The sequence below is a fragment of the Eleutherodactylus coqui genome, chromosome 2 (genome assembly GCF_035609145.1).
Source record: "Eleutherodactylus coqui strain aEleCoq1 chromosome 2, aEleCoq1.hap1, whole genome shotgun sequence".
Classification (NCBI taxonomy): domain Eukaryota; kingdom Metazoa; phylum Chordata; class Amphibia; order Anura; family Eleutherodactylidae; genus Eleutherodactylus; species Eleutherodactylus coqui.
Window position 1 is genome coordinate 345,744,121 of NC_089838.1, and position 24,604 is coordinate 345,768,724.

General features: G+C 54.2%; 1 protein-coding gene across 2 annotated transcripts in view; it reads left to right on the forward strand.

Annotated features, from left to right (window-relative positions):
- Nucleotides 1-23,737: 23,737 nt before the first annotated feature.
- Nucleotides 23,738-24,604, forward strand: part of SLC2A4 (solute carrier family 2 member 4) — a 180,152-nt gene continuing 179,285 nt past the window's right edge. For both annotated transcript variants that reach the window (XM_066593967.1, XM_066593968.1), the window contains exons 1-2: nucleotides 23,738-24,271; nucleotides 24,349-24,459. In XM_066593967.1, the coding sequence (XP_066450064.1) occupies nucleotides 24,239-24,271; nucleotides 24,349-24,459 (144 nt within the window). In that variant the 5' untranslated portion in view covers nucleotides 23,738-24,238. The remainder of the gene's footprint in view (nucleotides 24,272-24,348; nucleotides 24,460-24,604) is intronic.

Genomic DNA, 24,604 nt, shown 5'->3' on the forward strand with positions numbered 1-24,604 from the left:
TACACTCTAATGATGGCTGCTGCTCCCTGGTAATGTCGGGGTTAATGTCCCCCTCACTAGTCCCCGGAGCTTACACTCTAATGATGGCTGCTCCCTGGTAATGTCGGGGTTAATGTCCCCCTCACTAGTCCCAGGAGCTTACACTCTAATGACGGCTGCTCCCTGGTAATGTCGGGGTTAATGTCCCCCTCACTAGTCCCAGGAGCTTACACTCTAATGACACCTGCTGCTCCCTGGTAATGTCGGGGTTAATGTCCCCCTCACTAGTCCCCGGAGCTTACACTCTAATGACACCTGCTGCTCCCTGGTAATGTCGGGGTTAATGTCCCACTCACTAGTCCCCGGAGCTTACACTCTAATGACGGCTGCTCCCTGGTAATGTCGGGGTTAATGTTCCACTCACTAGTCCCAGGAGCTTACACTCTAATGACGGCTGCTGCTCCCTGGTAATGTCGGGGTTAATGTCCCACTCACTTGTCCCAGGAGCTTACACTCTAATGATGGCTGCTGCTCCCTGGTAATGTCGGGGTTAATGCCCCCCTCACTAGTCCCAGGAGCTTACACTCTAATGACATCTGCTGCTCCCTGGTAATGTCGGGGTTAATGCCCCACTCACTAGTCCCCGGAGCTTACACTCTAATGACACCTGCTGCTCCCTGGTAATGTCGGGGTTAATGTCCCCCTCACTAGTCCCCGGAGCTTACACTCTAATGACACCTGCTGCTCCCTGGTAATGTCGGGGTTAATGTCCCACTCACTAGTCCCCGGAGCTTACACTCTAATGACGGCTGCTGCTCCCTGGTAATGTCGGGGTTAATGCCCCACTCACTAGTCCCCGGAGCTTACACTCTAATGACACCTGCTGCTCCCTGGTAATGTCGGGGTTAATGTCCCCCTCACTAGTCCCCGGAGCTTACACTCTAATGATGGCTGCTCCCTGGTAATGTCGGGGTTAATGTCCCCCTCACTAGTCCCAGGAGCTTACACTCCAATGACGGCTGCTGCTCCCTGGTAATGTCGGGGTTAAAGTCCCACTCACTAGTCCCAGGAGCTTACACTCTAATGACACCTGCTGCTCCCTGGTAATGTCGGGGTTAATGTCCCACTCACTAGTCCCCGGAGCTTACACTCTAATGACGGCTGCTCCCTGGTAATGTCGGGGTTAATGTTCCACTCACTAGTCCCAGGAGCTTACACTCTAATGACACCTGCTGCTCCCTGGTAATGTCGGGGTTAATGTCCCACTCACTTGTCCCAGGAGCTTACACTCTAATGATGGCTGCTGCTCCCTGGTAATGTCGGGGTTAATGCCCCACTCACTAGTCCCCGGAGCTTACACTCTAATGACACCTGCTGCTCCCTGGTAATGTCGGGGTTAATGTCCCCCTCACTAGTCCCCGGAGCTTACACTCTAATGACACCTGCTGCTCCCTGGTAATGTCGGGGTTAATGTCCCACTCACTAGTCCCCGGAGCTTACACTCTAATGACGGCTGCTGCTCCCTGGTAATGTCGGGGTTAATGCCCCACTCACTAGTCCCAGGAGCTAACACTCTAATGACACCTGCTGCTCCCTGGTAATGTCGGGGTTAATGTCCCCCTCACTAGTCCCCGGAGCTTACACTCTAATGACATCTGCTGCTCCCTGGTAATGTCGGGGTTAATGCCCCACTCACTTGTCCCAGGAGCTTACACTCTAATGACGGCTGCTCCCTGGTAATGTCGGGGTTAATGTTCCACTCACTAGTCCCAGGAGCTTACACTCTAATGACGGCTACTGCTCCCTGGTAATGTCGGGGTTAATGCCCCCCTCACTAGTCCCCGGAGCTTACACTCTAATGACGGCTGCTCCCTGGTAATGTCGGGGTTAATGTTCCACTCACTAGTCCCAGGAGCTTACACTCTAATGACAGCTGCTGCTCCCTGGTAATGTTGGGGTTAATGGCCCACTCACTTGTCCCAGGAGCTTACACTCTAATGACACCTGCTGCTCCCTGGTAATGTCGGGGTTAATGCCCCACTCACTAGTCCCCGGAGCTTACACTCTAATGACATCTGCTGCTCCCTGGTAATGTCGGGGTTAATGTCCCCTTCACTAGTCCCCGGAGCTTACACTCTAATGACGGCTGCTCCCCTGTAATGTCGGGGTTAATGTCCTCCTCACTAGTCCCAGGAGCTTGCACTCTAATGACTTCTGCTCCCTGGTAATGTCGGGGTTAATGTCCCCCTCACTAGTCCCCGGAGCTTACACTCTAATGACACATGCTGCTCCCTGGTAATGTCGGGGTTAATGTCCCACTCACTAGTCCCAAGAGCTTACACTCTAATGATGGCTGCTCCCTGGTAATGTCGGGGTTAATGCCCCACTCACTAGTCCGAGGAACTTACACTCTAATGACGGCTGCTCCCCTGTAATGTCGGGGTTAATGTCCCCCTCACTAGTCCCCGGAGCTTACACTCTAATGATGGCTGCTGCTCCCTGGTAATGTCGGGGTTAATGTCCCCCTCACTAGTCCCCGGAGCTTACACTCTAATGACACCTGCTGCTCCCTGGTAATGTCGGGGTTAATGTCCCCCTCACTAGTCCCCGGAGCTTACACTCTAATGACGGCTGCTGCTCCCTGGTAATGTCGGGGTTAATGCCCCACTCACTAGTCCCTGGAGCTTACACTCTAATGATGGCTGCTCCCTGGTAATGTCGGGGTTAATGCCCCACTCACTAGTCCGAGGAACTTACACTCTAATGACGGCTGCTCCCCTGTAATGTCGGGGTTAATGTCCCCCTCACTAGTCCCCGGAGCTTACACTCTAATGATGGCTGCTGCTCCCTGGTAATGTCGGGGTTAATGTCCCCCTCACTAGTCCCCGGAGCTTACACTCTAATGACACCTGCTGCTCCCTGGTAATGTCGGGGTTAATGCCCCACTCACTAGTCCCTGGAGCTTACACTCTAATGATGGCTGCTCCCTGGTAATGTCGGGGTTAATGCCCCACTCACTAGTCCGAGGAACTTACACTCTAATGACGGCTGCTCCCCTGTAATGTCGGGGTTAATGTCCCCCTCACTAGTCCCCGGAGCTTACACTCTAATGATGGCTGCTGCTCCCTGGTAATGTCGGGGTTAATGTCCCCCTCACTAGTCCCCGGAGCTTACACTCTAATGACGGCTGCTGCTCCCTGGTAATGTCGGGGTTAATGTCCCACTCACTAGTCCCCGGAGCTTACACTCTAATGACACCTGCTGCTCCTTGGTAATGTCGGGGTTAATGTCCCCCTCACTAGTCCCCGGAGCTTACACTCTAATGACACCTGCTGCTCCCTGGTAATGTCGGGGTTAATGTCCCCCTCACTAGTCCCCGGAGCTTACACTCTAATGACACCTGCTGCTCCCTGGTAATGTCGGGGTTAATGCCCCACTCACTAGTCCCTGGAGCTTACACTCTAATGATGGCTGCTCCCTGGTAATGTCGGGGTTAATGCCCCACTCACTAGTCCGAGGAACTTACACTCTAATGACGGCTGCTCCCCTGTAATGTCGGGGTTAATGTCCCCCTCACTAGTCCCCGGAGCTTACACTCTAATGATGGCTGCTGCTCCCTGGTAATGTCGGGGTTAATGTCCCCCTCACTAGTCCCCGGAGCTTACACTCTAATGACGGCTGCTCCCTGGTAATGTCGGGGTTAATGCCCCACTCACTAGTCCCAGGAGCTTACACTCTAATGACACCTGCTGCTCCCTGGTAATGTCAGGGTTAATGTCCCCCTCACTAGTCCCAGGAGCTTACACTCTAATGACACCTGCTGCTCCCTGGTAATGTCGGGGTTAATGTCCCCCTCACTAGTCCCCGGAGCTTACACTCTAATGATGGCTGCTCCCTGGTAATGTTGGGGTTAATGTCCCACTCACTAGTCCCCGGAGCTTACACTCTAATGACACCTGCTGCTCCCTGGTAATGTCGGGGTTAATGTCCCCCTCACTAGTCCCAGGAGCTTACACTCTAATGACACCTGCTGCTCCCTGGTAATGTCGGGGTTAATGCCCCCCTCACTAGTCCCAGGAGCTTACACTCTAATGACGGCTGCTCCCTGGTAATGTCGGGGTTAATGTCCACCTCACTAGTCCCCGGAGCTTACACTCTAATGACACCTGCTGCTCTCTGGTAATGTCGGGGTTAATGCCCCACTCACTAGTCCCCGGAGCTTACACTCTAATGACGGCTGGTCCCTGGTAATGTCGGGGTTAATGTCCCCCTCACTAGTCCCCGGAGCTTACACTCTAATGAAGGCTGCTGCTCCCTGGTAATGTCGGGGTTAATGTCCCCCTCACTAGTCCCAGGAGCTTACACTCTAATGACGGCTGCTCCCTGGTAATGTCGGGGTTAATGTCCACCTCACTAGTCCCAGGAGCTTACACTCTAATGACACCTGCTGCTCCATGGTAATGTCGGGGTTAATGCCCCCCTCACTAGTCCCAGGAGCTTACACTCTAATGACGGCTGCTCCCTGGTAATGTCGGGGTTAATGTCCACCTCACTAGTCCCCGGAGCTTACACTCTAATGACGGCTGCTGCTCCCTGGTAATGTCGGGGTTAATGTCCCCCTCACTAGTCCCAGGAGCTTACACTCTAATGCTGGCTGCTGCTCCCTGGTAATGTCGGGGTTAATGTCCCCCTCACTAGTCCCAGGAGCTTACACTCTAATGCTGGCTGCTGCTCCCTGGTAATGTCGGGGTTAATGTCCCCCTCACTAGTCCCAGGAGCTTACACTCTAATGACGGCTGCTGCTCCCTGGTAATGTCGGGGTTAATGCCCCACTCACTAGTCCCCGGAGCTTACACTCTAATGACAGCTGCTGCTCCCTGGTAATGTCGGGGTTAATGTCCCCCTCACTAGTCCCCGGAGCTTACACTCTAATGACGGCTGCTGCTCCCTGGTAATGTTGGGGTTAATGTCCACCTCACTAGTCCCCGCAGCTTACACTCTAATGACGGCTGCTCCCTGGTAATGTCGGGGTTAATGTCCCGCTCACTAGTCCCCGGAGCTTACACTCTAATGACACCTGCTGCTCCCTGGTAATGTCGGGGTTAATGCCCCACTCACTAGTCCCAGGAGCTTACACTCTAATGACGGCTGCTCCCTGGTAATGTCGGGGTTAATGCCCCCCTCACTAGTCCCAGGAGCTTACACTCTAATGACGGCTGCTCCCTGGTAATGTCGGGGTTAATGTCCACCTCACTAGTCCCCGGAGCTTACACTCTAATGACACCTGCTGCTCTCTGGTAATGTCGGGGTTAATGCCCCACTCACTAGTCCCAGGAGCTTACACTCTAATGACGGCTGCTCTCTGGTAATGTCGGGGTTAATGCCCCACTCACTAGTCCCAGGAGCTTACACTCTAATGACGGCTGCTGCTCCCTGGTAATGTTGGGGTTAATGTCCCCCTCACTAGTCCCCGGAGCTTACACTCTAATGACGGCTGGTCCCTGGTAATGTCGGGGTTAATGTCCCCCTCACTAGTCCCCGGAGCTTACACTCTAATGAAGGCTGCTGCTCCCTGGTAATGTCGGGGTTAATGCCCCCCCTCACTAGTCCCAGGAGCTTACACTCTAATGACGGCTGCTCCCTGGTAATGTCGGGGTTAATGTCCACCTCACTAGTCCCAGGAGCTTACACTCTAATGACACCTGCTGCTCCATGGTAATGTCGGGGTTAATGCCCCCCTCACTAGTCCCAGGAGCTTACACTCTAATGACGGCTGCTCCCTGGTAATGTCGGGGTTAATGTCCACCTCACTAGTCCCCGGAGCTTACACTCTAATGACGGCTGCTGCTCCCTGGTAATGTCGGGGTTAATGTCCCCCTCACTAGTCCCAGGAGCTTACACTCTAATGCTGGCTGCTGCTCCCTGGTAATGTCGGGGTTAATGTCCCCCTCACTAGTCCCAGGAGCTTACACTCTAATGCTGGCTGCTGCTCCCTGGTAATGTCGGGGTTAATGTCCCCCTCACTAATCCCCGGAGCTTACACTCTAATGACACCTGCTGCTCCCTGGTAATGTCGGGGTTAATGTCCCCCTCACTAGTCCCAGGAGCTTACACTCTAATGATGGCTGCTGCTCCCTGGTAATGTCGGGGTTAATGTCTCACTCACTTGTCCCAGGAGCTTACACTCTAATGACGGCTGCTGCTCCCTGGTAATGTCGGGGTTAAGGTCCCACTCACTAGTCCCAGGAGCTTACACTCTAATGACGGCTGCTGCTCCCTGGTAATGTCGGGGTTAATGTCCCCCTCACTAGTCCCCGGAGCTTACACTCTAATGACGGCTGCTGCTCCCTGGTAATGTTGGGGTTAATGTCCACCTCACTAGTCCCCGGAGCTTACACTCTAATGACACCTGCTACTCCCTGGTAATGTCGGGGTTAATGTCCCCCTCACTAGTCCCAGGAGCTTACACTCTAATGACGGCTGCTCCCTGGTAATGTCGGGGTTAATGTCCCACTCACTAGTCCCCGGAGCTTACACTCTAATGACACCTGCTGCTCCATGGTAATGTCGGGGTTAATGCCCCCCTCACTAGTCCCAGGAGCTTACACTCTAATGACGGCTGCTCCCTGGTAATGTCGGGGTTAATGTCCCACTCACTAGTCCCAGGAGCTTACACTCTAATGACGGCTGCTCCCTGGTAATGTCGGGGTTAATGCCCCACTCACTAGTCCCCGGAGCTTACACTCTAATGCTGGCTGCTGCTCCCTGGTAATGTCGGGGTTAATGTCCCACTCACTAGTCCCCGGAGCTTACACTCTAATGTCGGCTGCTGCTCCCTGGTAATGTCGGGGTTAATGCCCCCCTCACTAGTCCCCGGAGCTTACACTCTAATGACACCTGCTGCTCCCTGGTAATGTCGGGGTTAATGCCCCCCTCACTAGTCCCCGGAGCTTACACTCTAATGCTGGCTGCTGCTCCCTGGTAATGTCGGGGTTAATGTCCCACTCACTAGTCCCAGGAGCTTACACTCTAATGACACCTGCTGCTCCCTGGTAATGTCGGGGTTAATGTCCCCCTCACTAGTCCCCGGAGCTTACACTCTAATGACACCTGCTGCTCCCTGGTAATGTCGGGGTTAATGTCCCACTTACTAGTCCCCGGAGCTTACACTCTAATGACGGCTGCTCCCTGGTAATGTCGGGGTTAATGTTCCACTCACTAGTCCCAGGACCTTACACTCTAATGACACCTGCTGCTCCCTGGTAATGTCGGGGTTAATGTCTCACTCACTTGTCCCAGGAGCTTACACTCTAATGACGGCTGCTCCCTGGTAATGTCGGGGTTAATGCCCCCCTCACTAGTCCCAGGAGCTTACACTCTAATGACATCTGCTGCTCCCTGGTAATGTCGGGGTTAATGCCCCACTCACTAGTCCCCGGAGCTTACACTCTAATGACACCTGCTGCTCCCTGGTAATGTCGGGGTTAATGTCCCCCTCACTAGTCCCCGGAGCTTACACTCTAATGACACCTGCTGCTCCCTGGTAATGTCGGGGTTAATGTCCCACTCACTAGTCCCCGGAGCTTACACTCTAATGACGGCTGCTGCTCCCTGGTAATGTCGGGGTTAATGCCCCACTCACTAGTCCCAGGAGCTTACACTCTAATGACATCTGCTGCTCCCTTGTAATGTCGGGGTTAATGCCCCACTCACTAGTCCCCGGAGCTTACACTCTAATGACGGCTGCTGCTCCCTGGTAATGTCGGGGTTAATGTCCCACTCACTAGTCCCCGGAGCTTACACTCTAATGACACCTGCTGCTCCCTGGTAATGTCGGGGTTAATGTCCCCCTCACTAGTCCCCGGAGCTTACACTCTAATGACACCTGCTGCTCCCTGGTAATGTCGGGGTTAATGTCCCACTCACTAGTCCCCGGAGCTTACACTCTAATGACGGCTGCTGCTCCCTGGTAATGTCGGGGTTAATGTCCCCCTCACTAGTCCCCGGAGCTTACACTCTAATGACGGCTGCTGCTCCCTGGTAATGTTGGGGTTAATGTCCACCTCACTAGTCCCCGGAGCTTACACTCTAATGACGGCTGCTCCCTGGTAATGTCGGGGTTAATGTCCCACTCACTAGTCCCCGGAGCTTACACTCTAATGACACCTGCTGCTCCCTGGTAATGTCGGGGTTAATGCCCCACTCACTAGTCCCAGGAGCTTACACTCTAATGACGGCTGCTCCCTGGTAATGTCGGGGTTAATGTCCCACTCACTAGTCCCCGGAGCTTACACTCTAATGTCGGCTGCTGCTCCCTGGTAATGTCGGGGTTAATGCCCCCCTCACTAGTCCCCGGGGCTTACACTCTAGTGCTGGCTGCTGCTCCCTGGTAATGTCGGGGTTAATGTCCCACTCACTAGTCCCCGGACCTTACACTCTAATGACACCTGCTGCTCCCTGGTAATGTCGGGGTTAATGTCCCCCTCACTAGTCCCAGGAGCTTACACTCTAATGATGGCTGCTGCTCCCTGGTAATGTCGGGGTTAATGTCCCCCTCACTAGTCCCCGGAGCTTACACTCTAATGATGGCTGCTCCCTGGTAATGTCGGGGTTAATGTCCCCCTCACTAGTCCCAGGAGCTTACACTCTAATGACACCTGCTGCTCCCTGGTAATGTCGGGGTTAATGTCCCCCTCACTAGTCCCAGGAGCTTACACTCTAATGACGGCTGCTCCCTAGTAATGTGGGGGTAATGTCTCACTCACTTGTCCCAGGAGCTTACACTCTAATGACGGCTGCTCCCTAGTAATGTCGGGGTTAATGTCTCACTCACTAGTCCCAGGAGCTTACACTGTAATGACGGCTGCTCCCTGGTAATGTCGGGGTTAATGTCTCACTCACTTGTCCTAGGAGCTTACACTCTAATGATGGCTGCTCCTTGGTAATGTTGGGGTTAAGGTCCCACTCACTAGTCCCAGGAGCTTACACTCTAATGACACCTGCTGCTCCCTGGTAATGTCGGGGTTAATGTCCCCACTCACTAGTCCCCGGAGCTTACACTCTAATGACACCTGCTGCTCCCTGGTAATGTCGGGGTTAATGTCCCACTCACTAGTCCCCGGAGCTTACACTCTAATGACGGCTGCTCCCTGGTAATGTCGGGGTTAATGTCCCCCTCACTAGTCCCCGGAGCTTACACTCTAATGACACCTGCTGCTCCCTGGTAATGTCGGGGTTAATGCCCCACTCACTAGTCCCAGGAGCTTACACTCTAATGACGGCTGCTGCTCCCTGGTAATGTCGGGGTTAATGCCCCACTCACTAGTCCCCGGAGCTTACACTCTAATGACAGCTGCTGCTCCCTGGTAATGTCGGGGTTAATGTCCCCCTCACTAGTCCCCGGAGCTTACACTCTAATGACGGCTGCTGCTCCCTGGTAATGTTGGGGTTAATGTCCACCTCACTAGTCCCCGGAGCTTACACTCTAATGACGGCTGCTCCCTGGTAATGTCGGGGTTAATGTCCACCTCACTAGTCCCCGGAGCTTACACTCTAATGACACCTGCTGCTCCATGGTAATGTCGGGGTTAATGCCCCACTCACTAGTCCCAGGAGCTTACACTCTAATGACGGCTGCTGCCTGGTAATGTCGGGGTTAATGTCCCACTCACTAGTCCCCGGAGCTTACACTCTAATGTCGGCTGCTGCTCCCTGGTAATGTCGGGGTTAATGCCCCCCTCACTAGTCCTCGGAGCTTACACTCTAATGACACCTGCTGCTCCCTGGTAATGTCGGGGTTAATGCCCCACTCACTAGTCCCAGGAGCTTACACTCTAATGTCGGCTGCTGCTCCCTGGTAATGTCGGGGTTAATGCCCCCCTCACTAGTCCCCGGAGCTTACACTCTAATGACACCTGCTGCTCCCTGGTAATGTCGGGGTTAATGTCCCCCTCACTAGTCCCCGGAGCTTACACTCTAATGATGGCTGCTGCTCCCTGGTAATGTCGGGGTTAATGTCCCCCTCACTAGTCCCCGGAGCTTACACTCTAATGATGGCTGCTGCTCCCTGGTAATGTCGGGGTTAATGTCCCCCTCACTAGTCCCCGGAGCTTACACTCTAATGATGGCTGCTCCCTGGTAATGTCGGGGTTAATGTCCCCCTCACTAGTCCCAGGAGCTTACACTCTAATGACGGCTGCTCCCTGGTAATGTCGGGGTTAATGTCCCCCTCACTAGTCCCAGGAGCTTACACTCTAATGACACCTGCTGCTCCCTGGTAATGTCGGGGTTAATGTCCCCCTCACTAGTCCCCGGAGCTTACACTCTAATGACACCTGCTGCTCCCTGGTAATGTCGGGGTTAATGTCCCACTCACTAGTCCCCGGAGCTTACACTCTAATGACGGCTGCTGCTCCCTGGTAATGTCGGGGTTAATGTCCCCCTCACTAGTCCCCGGAGCTTACACTCTAATGACACCTGCTGCTCCCTGGTAATGTCGGGGTTAATGTTCCACTCACTAGTCCCAGGAGCTTACACTCTAATGACGGCTGCTGCTCCCTGGTAATGTCGGGGTTAATGTCCCACTCACTTGTCCCAGGAGCTTACACTCTAATGATGGCTGCTGCTCCCTGGTAATGTCGGGGTTAATGCCCCCCTCACTAGTCCCAGGAGCTTACACTCTAATGACATCTGCTGCTCCCTGGTAATGTCGGGGTTAATGCCCCACTCACTAGTCCCCGGAGCTTACACTCTAATGACACCTGCTGCTCCCTGGTAATGTCGGGGTTAATGTCCCCCTCACTAGTCCCCGGAGCTTACACTCTAATGACACCTGCTGCTCCCTGGTAATGTCGGGGTTAATGTCCCACTCACTAGTCCCCGGAGCTTACACTCTAATGACGGCTGCTGCTCCCTGGTAATGTCGGGGTTAATGCCCCACTCACTAGTCCCCGGAGCTTACACTCTAATGACACCTGCTGCTCCCTGGTAATGTCGGGGTTAATGTCCCCCTCACTAGTCCCCGGAGCTTACACTCTAATGATGGCTGCTCCCTGGTAATGTCGGGGTTAATGTCCCCCTCACTAGTCCCAGGAGCTTACACTCCAATGACGGCTGCTGCTCCCTGGTAATGTCGGGGTTAAAGTCCCACTCACTAGTCCCAGGAGCTTACACTCTAATGACACCTGCTGCTCCCTGGTAATGTCGGGGTTAATGTCCCACTCACTAGTCCCCGGAGCTTACACTCTAATGACGGCTGCTCCCTGGTAATGTCGGGGTTAATGTTCCACTCACTAGTCCCAGGAGCTTACACTCTAATGACACCTGCTCCTCCCTGGTAATGTCGGGGTTAATGTCCCACTCACTTGTCCCAGGAGCTTACACTCTAATGATGGCTGCTGCTCCCTGGTAATGTCGGGGTTAATGCCCCACTCACTAGTCCCCGGAGCTTACACTCTAATGACACCTGCTGCTCCCTGGTAATGTCGGGGTTAATGTCCCCCTCACTAGTCCCCGGAGCTTACACTCTAATGACACCTGCTGCTCCCTGGTAATGTCGGGGTTAATGTCCCACTCACTAGTCCCCGGAGCTTACACTCTAATGACGGCTGCTGCTCCCTGGTAATGTCGGGGTTAATGCCCCACTCACTAGTCCCAGGAGCTAACACTCTAATGACACCTGCTGCTCCCTGGTAATGTCGGGGTTAATGTCCCCCTCACTAGTCCCCGGAGCTTACACTCTAATGACATCTGCTGCTCCCTGGTAATGTCGGGGTTAATGCCCCACTCACTTGTCCCAGGAGCTTACACTCTAATGACGGCTGCTCCCTGGTAATGTCGGGGTTAATGTTCCACTCACTAGTCCCAGGAGCTTACACTCTAATGACGGCTACTGCTCCCTGGTAATGTCGGGGTTAATGCCCCCCTCACTAGTCCCCGGAGCTTACACTCTAATGACGGCTGCTCCCTGGTAATGTCGGGGTTAATGTTCCACTCACTAGTCCCAGGAGCTTACACTCTAATGACAGCTGCTGCTCCCTGGTAATGTTGGGGTTAATGGCCCACTCACTTGTCCCAGGAGCTTACACTCTAATGACACCTGCTGCTCCCTGGTAATGTCGGGGTTAATGCCCCACTCACTAGTCCCCGGAGCTTACACTCTAATGACATCTGCTGCTCCCTGGTAATGTCGGGGTTAATGTCCCCTTCACTAGTCCCCGGAGCTTACACTCTAATGACGGCTGCTCCCCTGTAATGTCGGGGTTAATGTCCCCCTCACTAGTCCCAGGAGCTTGCACTCTAATGACTTCTGCTCCCTGGTAATGTCGGGGTTAATGTCCCCCTCACTAGTCCCCGGAGCTTACACTCTAATGACACATGCTGCTCCCTGGTAATGTCGGGGTTAATGTCCCACTCACTAGTCCCAAGAGCTTACACTCTAATGATGGCTGCTCCCTGGTAATGTCGGGGTTAATGCCCCACTCACTAGTCCGAGGAACTTACACTCTAATGACGGCTGCTCCCCTGTAATGTCGGGGTTAATGTCCCCCTCACTAGTCCCCGGAGCTTACACTCTAATGATGGCTGCTGCTCCCTGGTAATGTCGGGGTTAATGTCCCCCTCACTAGTCCCCGGAGCTTACACTCTAATGACACCTGCTGCTCCCTGGTAATGTCGGGGTTAATGTCCCCCTCACTAGTCCCCGGAGCTTACACTCTAATGACGGCTGCTGCTCCCTGGTAATGTCGGGGTTAATGCCCCACTCACTAGTCCCTGGAGCTTACACTCTAATGATGGCTGCTCCCTGGTAATGTCGGGGTTAATGCCCCACTCACTAGTCCGAGGAACTTACACTCTAATGACGGCTGCTCCCCTGTAATGTCGGGGTTAATGTCCCCCTCACTAGTCCCCGGAGCTTACACTCTAATGATGGCTGCTGCTCCCTGGTAATGTCGGGGTTAATGTCCCCCTCACTAGTCCCCGGAGCTTACACTCTAATGACACCTGCTGCTCCCTGGTAATGTCGGGGTTAATGCCCCACTCACTAGTCCCTGGAGCTTACACTCTAATGATGGCTGCTCCCTGGTAATGTCGGGGTTAATGCCCCACTCACTAGTCCGAGGAACTTACACTCTAATGACGGCTGCTCCCCTGTAATGTCGGGGTTAATGTCCCCCTCACTAGTCCCCGGAGCTTACACTCTAATGATGGCTGCTGCTCCCTGGTAATGTCGGGGTTAATGTCCCCCTCACTAGTCCCCGGAGCTTACACTCTAATGACGGCTGCTGCTCCCTGGTAATGTCGGGGTTAATGTCCCACTCACTAGTCCCCGGAGCTTACACTCTAATGACACCTGCTGCTCCTTGGTAATGTCGGGGTTAATGTCCCCCTCACTAGTCCCCGGAGCTTACACTCTAATGACACCTGCTGCTCCCTGGTAATGTCGGGGTTAATGACCCCCTCACTAGTCCCCGGAGCTTACACTCTAATGACGGCTGCTCCCTGGTAATGTCGGGGTTAATGCCCCACTCACTAGTCCCAGGAGCTTACACTCTAATGACGGCTGCTGCTCCCTGGTAATGTCGGGGTTAATGTCCCACTCACTAGTCCCCGGAGCTTACACTCTAATGACGGCTGCTCCCTGGTAATGTCGGGGTTAATGTCCCGCTCACTAGTCCCAGGAGCTTACACTCTAATGACACCTGCTGCTCCCTGGTAATGTCAGGGTTAATGTCCCCCTCACTAGTCCCAGGAGCTTACACTCTAATGACACCTGCTGCTCCCTGGTAAGGTCGGGGTTAATGCCCCACTCACTAGTCCCCGGAGCTTACACTCTAATGATGGCTGCTCCCTGGTAATGTTGGGGTTAATGTCCCACTCACTAGTCCCCGGAGCTTACACTCTAATGACACCTGCTGCTCCCTGGTAATGTCGGGGTTAATGTCCCCCTTACTAGTCCCAGGAGCTTACACTCTAATGACACCTGCTGCTCCCTGGTAATGTCGGGGTTAATGTCTCACTCACTAGTCCCAGGAGCTTACACTCTAATGATGGCTGCTCCCTGGTAATGTCGGGGTTAATGTCCCCCTCACTAGTCCCCGGAGCTTACACTCTAATGACGGCTGCTCCCTGGTAATGTTGGGGTTAATGTCCCACTCACTAGTCCCCGGAGCTTACACTCTAATGACACCTGCTGCTCCCTGGTAATGTCGGGGTTAATGCCCCACTCACTAGTCCCCGGAGCTTACACTCTAATGACGGCTGCTCCCTGGTAATGTCGGGGTTAATGTCCCACTCACTAGTCCCCGGAGCTTACACTCTAATGACACCTGCTGCTACCTGGTAATGTCGGGGTAATGCCCCACTCACTAGTCCCAGGAGCTTACACTCTAATGACAGCTGCTCCCTGGTAATGTCGGGGTTAATGTCCCACTCACTAGTCCCCGGAGCTTACACTCTAATGACACCTGCTGCTCCCTGGTAATGTCGGGGTTAATGTCCCACTCACTAGTCCCCGGAGCTTACACTCTAATGACGGCTGCTCCCTGGTAATGTCGGGGTTAATGTCCCCCTCACTAGTCCCCGGAGCTTACACTCTAATGACGGCTGCTGCTCCCTGGTAATGTCGGGGTTAATGCCCCACTCACTAGTCCCCGGAGCTTACACTCTAATGACAGCTGCTGCTCCCTGGTAATGTCGGGGTTAATGTCCCCCTCACTAGTCCCCGGAGCTTACACTCTAATGACGGCTGCTGCTCCCTGGTAATGTCGGGGTTAATGTCCCACTCACTAGTCCCCGGAGCTTACACTCTAATGACACCTGCTGCTCCATGGTAATGTCGGGGTTAATGCCCCACTCACTAGTCCCAGGAGCTTACACTCTAATGACGGCTGCTGCCTGGTAATGTCGGGGTTAATGTCCCACTCACTAGTCCCCGGAGCTTACACTCTAATGTCGGCTGCTGCTCCCTGGTAATGTCGGGGGTTAATGCCCCCCTCACTAGTCCTCGGAGCTTACACTCTAATGACACCTGCTGCTCCCTGGTAATGTCGGGGTTAATGCCCCCCTCACTAGTCCCCGGAGCTTACACTCTAGTGCTGGCTGCTGCTCCCTGGTAATGTCGGGGTTAATGTCCCACTCACTAGTCCCCGGAGCTTACACTCTAATGACACCTGCTGCTCCCTGGTAATGTCGGGGTTAATGTCCCCCTCACTAGTCCCAGGAGCTTACACTCTAATGATGGCTGCTGCTCCCTGGTAATGTCGGGGTTAATGTCCCCCTCACTAGTCCCCGGAGCTTACACTCTAATGATGGCTTCTCCCTGGTAATGTCGGGGTTAATGTCCCCCTCACTAGTCCCAGGAGCTTACACTCTAATGACGGCTGCTCCCTGGTAATGTCGGGGTTAATGTCCCCCTCACTAGTCCCAGGAGCTTACACTCTAATGACACCTGCTGCTCCCTGGTAATGTCGGGGTTAATGTCCCCCTCACTAGTCCCCGGAGCTTACACTCTAATGACACCTGCTGCTCCCTGGTAATGTCGGGGTTAATGTCCCACTCACTAGTCCCCGGAGCTTACACTCTAATGACGGCTGCTCCCTGGTAATGTCGGGGTTAATGTTCCACTCACTAGTCCCAGGAGCTTACACTCTAATGACGGCTGCTGCTCCCTGGTAATGTCGGGGTTAATGTCCCACTCACTTGTCCCAGGAGCTTACACTCTAATGATGGCTGCTGCTCCCTGGTAATGTCGGGGTTAATGCCCCCCTCACTAGTCCCAGGAGCTTACACTCTAATGACATCTGCTGCTCCCTGGTAATGTCGGGGTTAATGCCCCACTCACTAGTCCCCGGAGCTTACACTCTAATGACACCTGCTGCTCCCTGGTAATGTCGGGGTTAATGTCCCCCTCACTAGTCCCCGGAGCTTACACTCTAATGACACCTGCTGCTCCCTGGTAATGTCGGGGTTAATGTCCCACTCACTAGTCCCCGGAGCTTACACTCTAATGACGGCTGCTGCTCCCTGGTAATGTCGGGGTTAATGCCCCACTCACTAGTCCCCGGAGCTTACACTCTAATGACACCTGCTGCTCCCTGGTAATGTCGGGGTTAATGTCCCACTCACTTGTCCCAGGAGCTTACACTCTAATGATGGCTGCTGCTCCCTGGTAATGTCGGGGTTAATGCCCCCCTCACTAGTCCCAGGAGCTTACACTCTAATGACATCTGCTGCTCCCTGGTAATGTCGGGGTTAATGCCCCACTCACTAGTCCCCGGAGCTTACACTCTAATGACACCTGCTGCTCCCTGGTAATGTCGGGGTTAATGTCCCCCTCACTAGTCCCCGGAGCTTACACTCTAATGACACCTGCTGCTCCCTGGTAATGTCGGGGTTAATGTCCCACTCACTAGTCCCCGGAGCTTACACTCTAATGACGGCTGCTGCTCCCTGGTAATGTCGGGGTTAATGCCCCACTCACTAGTCCCAGGAGCTAACACTCTAATGACACCTGCTGCTCCCTGGTAATTTTGGGGTTAATGTCCCCCTCACTAGTCCCCGGAGCTTACACTCTAATGACATCTGCTGCTCCCTGGTAATGTCGGGGTTAATGCCCCACTCACTTGTCCCAGGAGCTTACACTCTAATGACGGCTGCTCCCTGGTAATGTCGGGGTTAATGTTCCACTCACTAGTCCCAGGAGCTTACACTCTAATGACGGCTACTGCTCCCTGGTAATGTCGGGGTTAATGCCCCCCTCACTAGTCCCCGGAGCTTACACTCTAATGACGGCTGCTCCCTGGTAATGTCGGGGTTAATGTTCCACTCACTAGTCCCAGGAGCTTACACTCTAATGACACCTGCTGCTCCCTGGTAATGTCGGGGTTAATGTCCCCCTCACTAGTCCCAGGAGCTTACACTCTAATGACACCTGCTGCTCCCTGGTAATGTCGGGGTTAATGCCCCACTCACTAGTCCCCGGAGCTTACACTCTAATGACATCTGCTGCTCCCTGGTAATGTCGGGGTTAATGTCCCCTTCACTAGTCCCTGGAGCTTACACTCTAATGACGGCTGCTCCCTGGTAATGTCGGGGTTAATGTCCCACTCACTAGTCCCAGGAGCTTACACTCTAATGACTTCTGCTCCCTGGTAATGTCGGGGTTAATGTCCACCTCACTAGTCCCCGGAGCTTACACTCTAATGACACCTGCTGCTCCCTGGTAATGTCGGGGTTAATGTCCCCCTCAATAGTCCCAGGAGCTTGCACTCTAATGACTTCTGCTCCCTGGTAATGTCGGGGTTAATGTCCCCCTCACTAGTCCCCGGAGCTTACACTCTAATGACACATGCTGCTCCCTGGTAATGTCGGGGTTAATGTCCCACTCACTAGTCCCAAGAGCTTACACTCTAATGATGGCTGCTCCCTGGTAATGTCGGGGTTAATGCCCCACTCACTAGTCCGAGGAACTTACACTCTAATGACGGCTGCTCCCCTGTAATGTCGGGGTTAATGTCCCCCTCACTAGTCCCCGGAGCTTACACTCTAATGAAGGCTGCTGCTCCCTGGTAATGTCGGGGTTAATGTCCCCCTCACTAGTCCCCGGAGCTTACACTCTAATGACACCTGCTGCTCCCTGGTAATGTCGGGGTTAATGCCCCACTCACTAGTCCGAGGAACTTACACTCTAATGACGGCTGCTCCCCTGTAATGTCGGGGTTAATGTCCCCCTCACTAGTCCCCGGAGCTTACACTCTAATGATGGCTGCTGCTCCCTGGTAATGTCGGGGTTAATGTCCCCCTCACTAGTCCCCGGAGCTTACACTCTAATGACACCTGCTGCTCCCTGGTAATGTCGGGGTTAATGTCCCCCTCACTAGTCCCCGGAGCTTACACTCTAATGACGGCTGCTGCTCCCTGGTAATGTCGGGGTTAATGTCCCACTCACTAGTCCCCGGAGCTTACACTCTAATGACACCTGCTGCTCCCTGGTAATGTCGGGGTTAATGACCCCCTCACTAGTCCCCGGAGCTTACACTCTAATGACGGCTGCTCCCTGGTAATGTCGGGGTTAATGCCCCACTCACTAGTCCCAGGAGCTTACACTCTAATGTCGGCTGCTGCTCCCTGGTAATGTCGGGGTTAATGTCCCACTCACTAGTCCCCGGAGCTTACACTCTAATGACGGCTGCTCCCTGGTAATGTCGGGGTTAATGCCCCACTCACTAGTCCCAGGAGCTTACACTCTAATGACACCTGCTGCTCCCTGGTAATGTCAGGGTTAATGTCCCCCTCACTAGTCCCAGGAGCTTACACTCTAATGACACCTGCTGCTCCCTGGTAAGGTCGGGGTTAATGCCCCACTCACTAGTCCCCGGAGCTTACACTCTAATGATGGCTGCTCCCTGGTAATGTTGGGGTTAATGTCCCCCTCACTAGTCCCCGGAGCTTACACTCTAATGACACCTGCTGCTCCCTGGTAATGTCGGGGTTAATGTCCCCCTCACTAGTCCCAGGAGCTTACACTCTAATGACACCTGCTGCTACCTGGTAATGTCGGGGTAATGCCCCACTCACTAGTCCCAGGAGCTTACACTCTAATGACAGCTGCTCCCTGGTAATGTCGGGGTTAATGTCCCACTCACTAGTCCCCGGAGCTTACACTCTAATGACACCTGCTGCTCCCTGGTAATGTTGGGGTTAATGTCCCACTCACTAGTCCCCGGAGCTTACACTCTAATGACGGCTGCTCCCTGGTAATGTCGGGGTTAATGTCCCACTCACTAGTCCCCGGAGCTTACACTCTAATGACACCTGCTGCTCCCTGGTAATGTCGGGGTTAATGTCCCATTCACTAGTCCCAGGAGCTTACACTCTAATGTCGGCTGCTGCTCCCTGGTAATGTCGGGGTTAATGTCCCCACTCACTAGTCCCAGGAGCTTACACTCTAATGATGGCTGCTCCCTGGTAATGTCGGGGTTAATGTCCCCATTCACTAGTCCCAGGAGCTTACACTCTAATGTCGGCTGCTGCTCCCTGGTAATGTCGGGGTTAATGTCCCCACTCACTAGTCCCAGGAGCTTACACTCTAATGATGGCTGCTCCCTGGTAATGTCGGGGTTAATGTCCCCATTCACTAGTCCCAGGAGCTTACACTCTAATGTCGGCTGCTGCTCCCTGGTAATGTCGGGGTTAATGTCCCCACTCACTAGTCCCAGGAGCTTACACTCTAATGACGGCTGCTGCTCCCTGGTAATGTCGGGGTTAATGCCCCATTCACTAGTCCCAGGAGCTTACACTCTAATGATGGCTGCTCCCTGGTAATGTCGGGGTTAATGTCCCCATTCACTAGTCCCAGGAGCTTACACTCTAATGTCGGCTGCTGCTCCCTGGTAATGTCGGGGTTAATGTCCCCACTCACTAGTCCCAGGAGCTTACACTCTAATGACGGCTGCTGCTCCCTGGTAATGTCGGGGTTAATGCCCCCCTCACTAGTCCCCGGAGCTTACACTCTAATGACACCTGCTGCTCCCTGGTAATGTCGGGGTTAATGTCCCACTCACTAGTCCCCGGAGCTTACACTCTAATGACAGCTGCTGCTCCCTGGTAATGTCGGGGTTAATGTCCCCACTCACTAGTCCCAGGAGCTTACACTCTAATGACGCCTGCTGCTCCCTGGTAATGTCGGGGTTAATGTCCCACTCACTAGTCCCCGGAGCTTACACTCTAATGACACCTGCTGCTCCCTTGTAATGTCGGGGTTAATGCCCCACTCACTAGTCCCAGGAGCTTACACTCTAATGATGGCTGCTCCCTGGTAATGTCGGGGTTAATGTCCCCCTCACTAGTCCCCGGAGCTTACACTCTAATGACGGCTGCTGGTCCCTGGTAATGTCGGGGTTAATGTCCCCCTCACTAGTCCCCGGAGCTTACACTCTAATGACGGCTGCTGCTCCCTGGTAATGTCGGGGTTAATGCCCCACTCACTAGTCCCCGGAGCTTACACTCTAATGATGGCTGCTGCTCCCTGGTAATGTCGGGGTTAATGTCCCCCTCACTAGTCCCCGGAGCTTACACTCTAATGATGGCTGCTGCTCCCTGGTAATGTCGGGGTTAATGCCCCACTCACTAGTCCCAGGAGCTTACACTCTAATGTCGGCTGCTGCTCCCTGGTAATGTCGGGGTTAATGTCCCACTCACTAGTCCCCGGAGCTTACACTCTAATGACAGCTGCTGCTCCCTGGTAATGTCGGGGTTAATGCCCCACTCACTAGTCCCAGGAGCTTACACTCTAATGTCGGCTGCTGCTCCCTGGTAATGTCGGGGTTAATGTCCCACTCACTAGTCCCCGGAGCTTACACTCTAATGACAGCTGCTGCTCCCTGGTAATGTCGGGGTTAATGTCCCCCTCACTAGTCCCAGGAGCTTACACTCTAATGACACCTGCTGCTCCCTGGTAATGTCGGGGTTAATGTCCCACTCACTAGTCCCCGGAGCTTACACTCTAATGTCGGCTGCTGCTCCCTGGTAATGTCGGGGTTAATGCCCCACTCATTAGTCCCAGGAGCTTACACTCTAATGATGGCTGCTCCCTGGTAATGTCGGGGTTAATGTCCCACTCACTAGTCCCCGAAGCTTACACTCTAATGACTGCTGCTCCCTGGTAATGTCGGGGTTAATGCCCCACTCACTAGTCCCAGGAGCTTACACTCTAATGATGGCTGCTCCTTGGTAATGTCAAGGTTAATGTCCCACTCACTAGTCCCCGGAGCTTACACTCTAATGACAGCTGCTGCTCCCTGGTAATGTCGGGGTTAATGTCCCCACTCACTAGTCCCCGGAGCTTACACTCTAATGACGCCTGCTGCTCCCTGGTAATGTCGGGGTTAATGTCCCACTCACTAGTCCCTGGAGCTTACACTCTAATGATGGCTGCTCCCTGGTAATGTCAGGGTTAATGTCCCCCTCACTAGTCCCCGGAGCTTACACTCTAATGACGGCTGCTCCCTGGTAATGTCGGGGTTAATGTCCCCCTCACTAGTCCCCGGAGCTTACACTCTAATGACGGCTGCTGCTCCCTGGTAATGTCGAGGTTAATGCCCCCCTCACTAGTCCCAGGAGCTTACACTCTAATGACGGCTGCTCCCTGGTAATGTTGGGGTTAATGTCCCACTCACTAGTCCCCGGAGCTTACACTCTAATGACACCTGCTGCTCCCTGGTAATGTCGGGGTTAATGTCCCCCTCACTAGTCCCCGGAGCTTACACTCTAATGACACCTGCTGCTCCCTGGTAATGTCGGGGTTAATGCCCCACTCACTAGTCCCCGGAGCTTACACTCTAATGACGGCTGCTCCCTGGTAATGTCGGGGTTAATGTCCCACTCACTAGTCCCCGGAGCTTACACTCTAATGACACCTGCTGCTCCCTGGTAATGTTGGGGTAATGCCCCACTCACTAGTCCCAGGAGCTTACACTCTAATGACAGCTGCTCCCTGGTAATGTCGGGGTTAATGTCCCACTCACTAGTCCCCGGAGCTTACACTCTAATGACGGCTGCTGGTCCCTGGTAATGTCGGGGTTAATGTCCCCCTCACTAGTCCCCGGAGCTTACACTCTAATGACGGCTGCTGCTCCCTGGTAATGTCGGGGTTAATGCCCCACTCACTAGTCCCCGGAGCTTACACTCTAATGATGGCTGCTGCTCCCTGGTAATGTTCGGGTTAATGTCCCCCTCACTAGTCCCCGGAGCTTACACTCTAGTGCTGGCTGCTGCTCCTTGGTAATGTCGGGGTTAATGTCCCCCTCACTAGTCCCCGGAGCTTACACTTTAATGACACCTGCTGCTCCCTGGTAATGTCGGGGTTAATGTCCCACTCACTAGTCCCCGGAGCTTACACTCTAATGTCGGCTGCTGCTCCCTGGTAATGTCGGGGTTAATGCCCCACTCACTAGTCCCAGGAGCTTACACTTTAATGATGGCTGCTCCCTGGTAATGTCGGGGTTAATGTCCCACTCACTAGTCCCCGAAGCTTACACTCTAATGACTGCTGCTCCCTGGTAATGTCGGGGTTAATGCCCCACTCACTAGTCCCAGGAGCTTACACTCTAATGATGGCTGCTCCTTGGTAATGTCGGGGTTAATGCCCCCCTCACTAGACCCAGGAGCTTACACTCTAATGACGGCTGCTCCCTGGTAATGTCGGGGTTAATGCCCCCCTCACTAGTCCCCGGAGCTTACACTCTAATGACGGCTGCTGCTCCCTGGTAATGTCGGGGTTAATGTCCCCCTCACTAGTCCCAGGAGCTTACACTCTAATGACACCTGCTGCTCCCTGGTAATGTCGGGGTTAATGCCCCACTCACTAGTCCCCGGAGCTTACACTCTAATGACGGCTGCTGCTCCCTGGTAATGCGGGGGTTAATGTCCCCCTCACTAGTCCCCGGAGCTTACACTCTAATGACGGCTGCTGCTCCCTGGTAATGCGGGGGTTAATGTCCACCTCACTAGTCCCCGGAGCTTACACTCTAATGACGGCTGCTCCCTGGTAATGTCGGGGTTAATGTTCCACTCACTAGTCCCCGGAGCTTACACTCTAATGATGGCTGCTCCCTGGTAATGTCGGGGTTAATGCCCCACTCACTAGTCCCCGGAGCTTACACTCTAATGACGGCTGCTGCTCCCTGGTAATGTCGGGGTTAATGTCCCCCTCACTAGTCCCCGGAGCTTACACTCTAATGACACCTGCTGCTCCCTGGTAATGCGGGGGTTAATGTCCACCTCACTAGTCCCCGGAGCTTACACTCTAATGACGGCTGCTCCCTGGTAATGTCGGGGTTAATGTTCCACTCACTAGTCCCCGGAGCTTACACTCTAATGACGGCTGCTCCCTGGTAATGTCGGGGTTAATGTTCCACTCACTAGTCCCCGGAGCTTACACTCTAATGACGGCTGCTCCCTGGTAATGTCGGGGTTAATGTCCCCCTCACTAGTCCCCGGAGCTTACACTCTAATGACACCTGCTGCTCCCTGGTAATGTCGGGGTTAATGCCCCACTCACTAGTCCCCGGAGCTTACACTCTAATGACGGCTGCTGCTCCCTGGTAATGCGGGGGTTAATGTCCCCCTCACTAGTCCCCGGAGCTTACACTCTAATGACGGCTGCTGCTCCCTGGTAATGCGGGGGTTAATGTCCACCTCACTAGTCCCCGGAGCTTACACTCTAATGATGGCTGCTGCTCCCTGGTAATGTCGGGGTTAATGTCCCCCTCACTAGTCCCCGGAGCTTACACTCTAATGACGGCTGCTCCCTGGTAATGTCGGCGTTAATGTTCCCCTCACTAGTCCCCGGAGCTTACACTCTAATGACACCTGCTGCTCCCTGGTAATGTCGGGGTTAATGCCCCACTCACTAGTCCCAGGAGCTTACACTCTAATGACGGCTGCTGCTCCCTGGTAATGCGGGGGTTAATGTCCCCCTCACTAGTCCCAGGAGCTTACACTCTAATGATGGCTGCTGCTCCCTGGTAATGTCGGGGTTAATGCCCCACTCACTAGTCCCAGGAGCTTACACTCTAATGACGGCTGCTGCTCCCTGGTAATGCGGGGGTTAATGTCCTGCAGCTGGACATGTGACGGGTGAGGTATTAGTGCCCACCAGTCAGTCGCCCGCTCCTTCGCTGCCCCCTCTGGGGTGTCTGGTTACTGCGGTATTTTAGTTGCAGCCAAAGGCCAGGAAGTGCAGACAGCTGCTGCCAGTGACATTCATGCGGCCCCCTGAGCCTGCGGCCCCCTCTATGTACTCAGCACACCTCCAATGTATCTCTTGCTGACGCTGATCTCCCCTCAGACGCCCTGTTGCGCCCGCTGATCTCCCCTCAGACGCCCTGTTGCCCCCGCTGATCTCCCCTCAGTCGCTCTGTTGCCCCCGCTGATCTCCCCTCAGTCGCCCTGTTGCCCCCGCTGATCTCCCCTCAGACGCCCTGTTGCCCCCGCTGATCTCCCCTCAGACGCCCTGTTGCCCCCACTGATCTCCCCTCAGACGCCCTGTTGCCCCCCGCTCCCAGCCGTCACACTTCCCCCAGTCATGTGGGTTCCCGGGTGAGGTCACTGCCCCTGTCATGCCTGCTGGCACTCGCCCTCCCTCGGGGTCTCTCACCCTACTATAGTTTCGTGCCGTCACCCTCCTCGCCCTCCTCCCCCGCCTACAAGGTCACTGAAGGATTTCTCTGGCTCTCCTGCACCCAGCGACGGGACAGCGATGCCCTCCGGAGGATTCCAGCCCATCGATGGGGTAAATATGATGGGGGAGAGGAGAAGGAGCGGGCACTAGAGGATGGCGCCACCTGACGACCTCTGCCTCTCTCACAGCAGGTCGTCCGCTCCGCCATCACCAAGACTCTGGTCCTGTCCGTCCTCAGCGCCATTCTGGGCTCATTCCAGTTCGGATACAACATCGGGGTCATTAACGCCCCGCAGAAGGTGGGTGAGAACATACATGACAAGGGGCTACATATCATACATGCATGGTGGAGTGCTACATATCATACATACATGACGAGGGGCTACATATCATACATACATGGTGGGGTGCTACATATCATACATACATGACGAGGGGCTACAT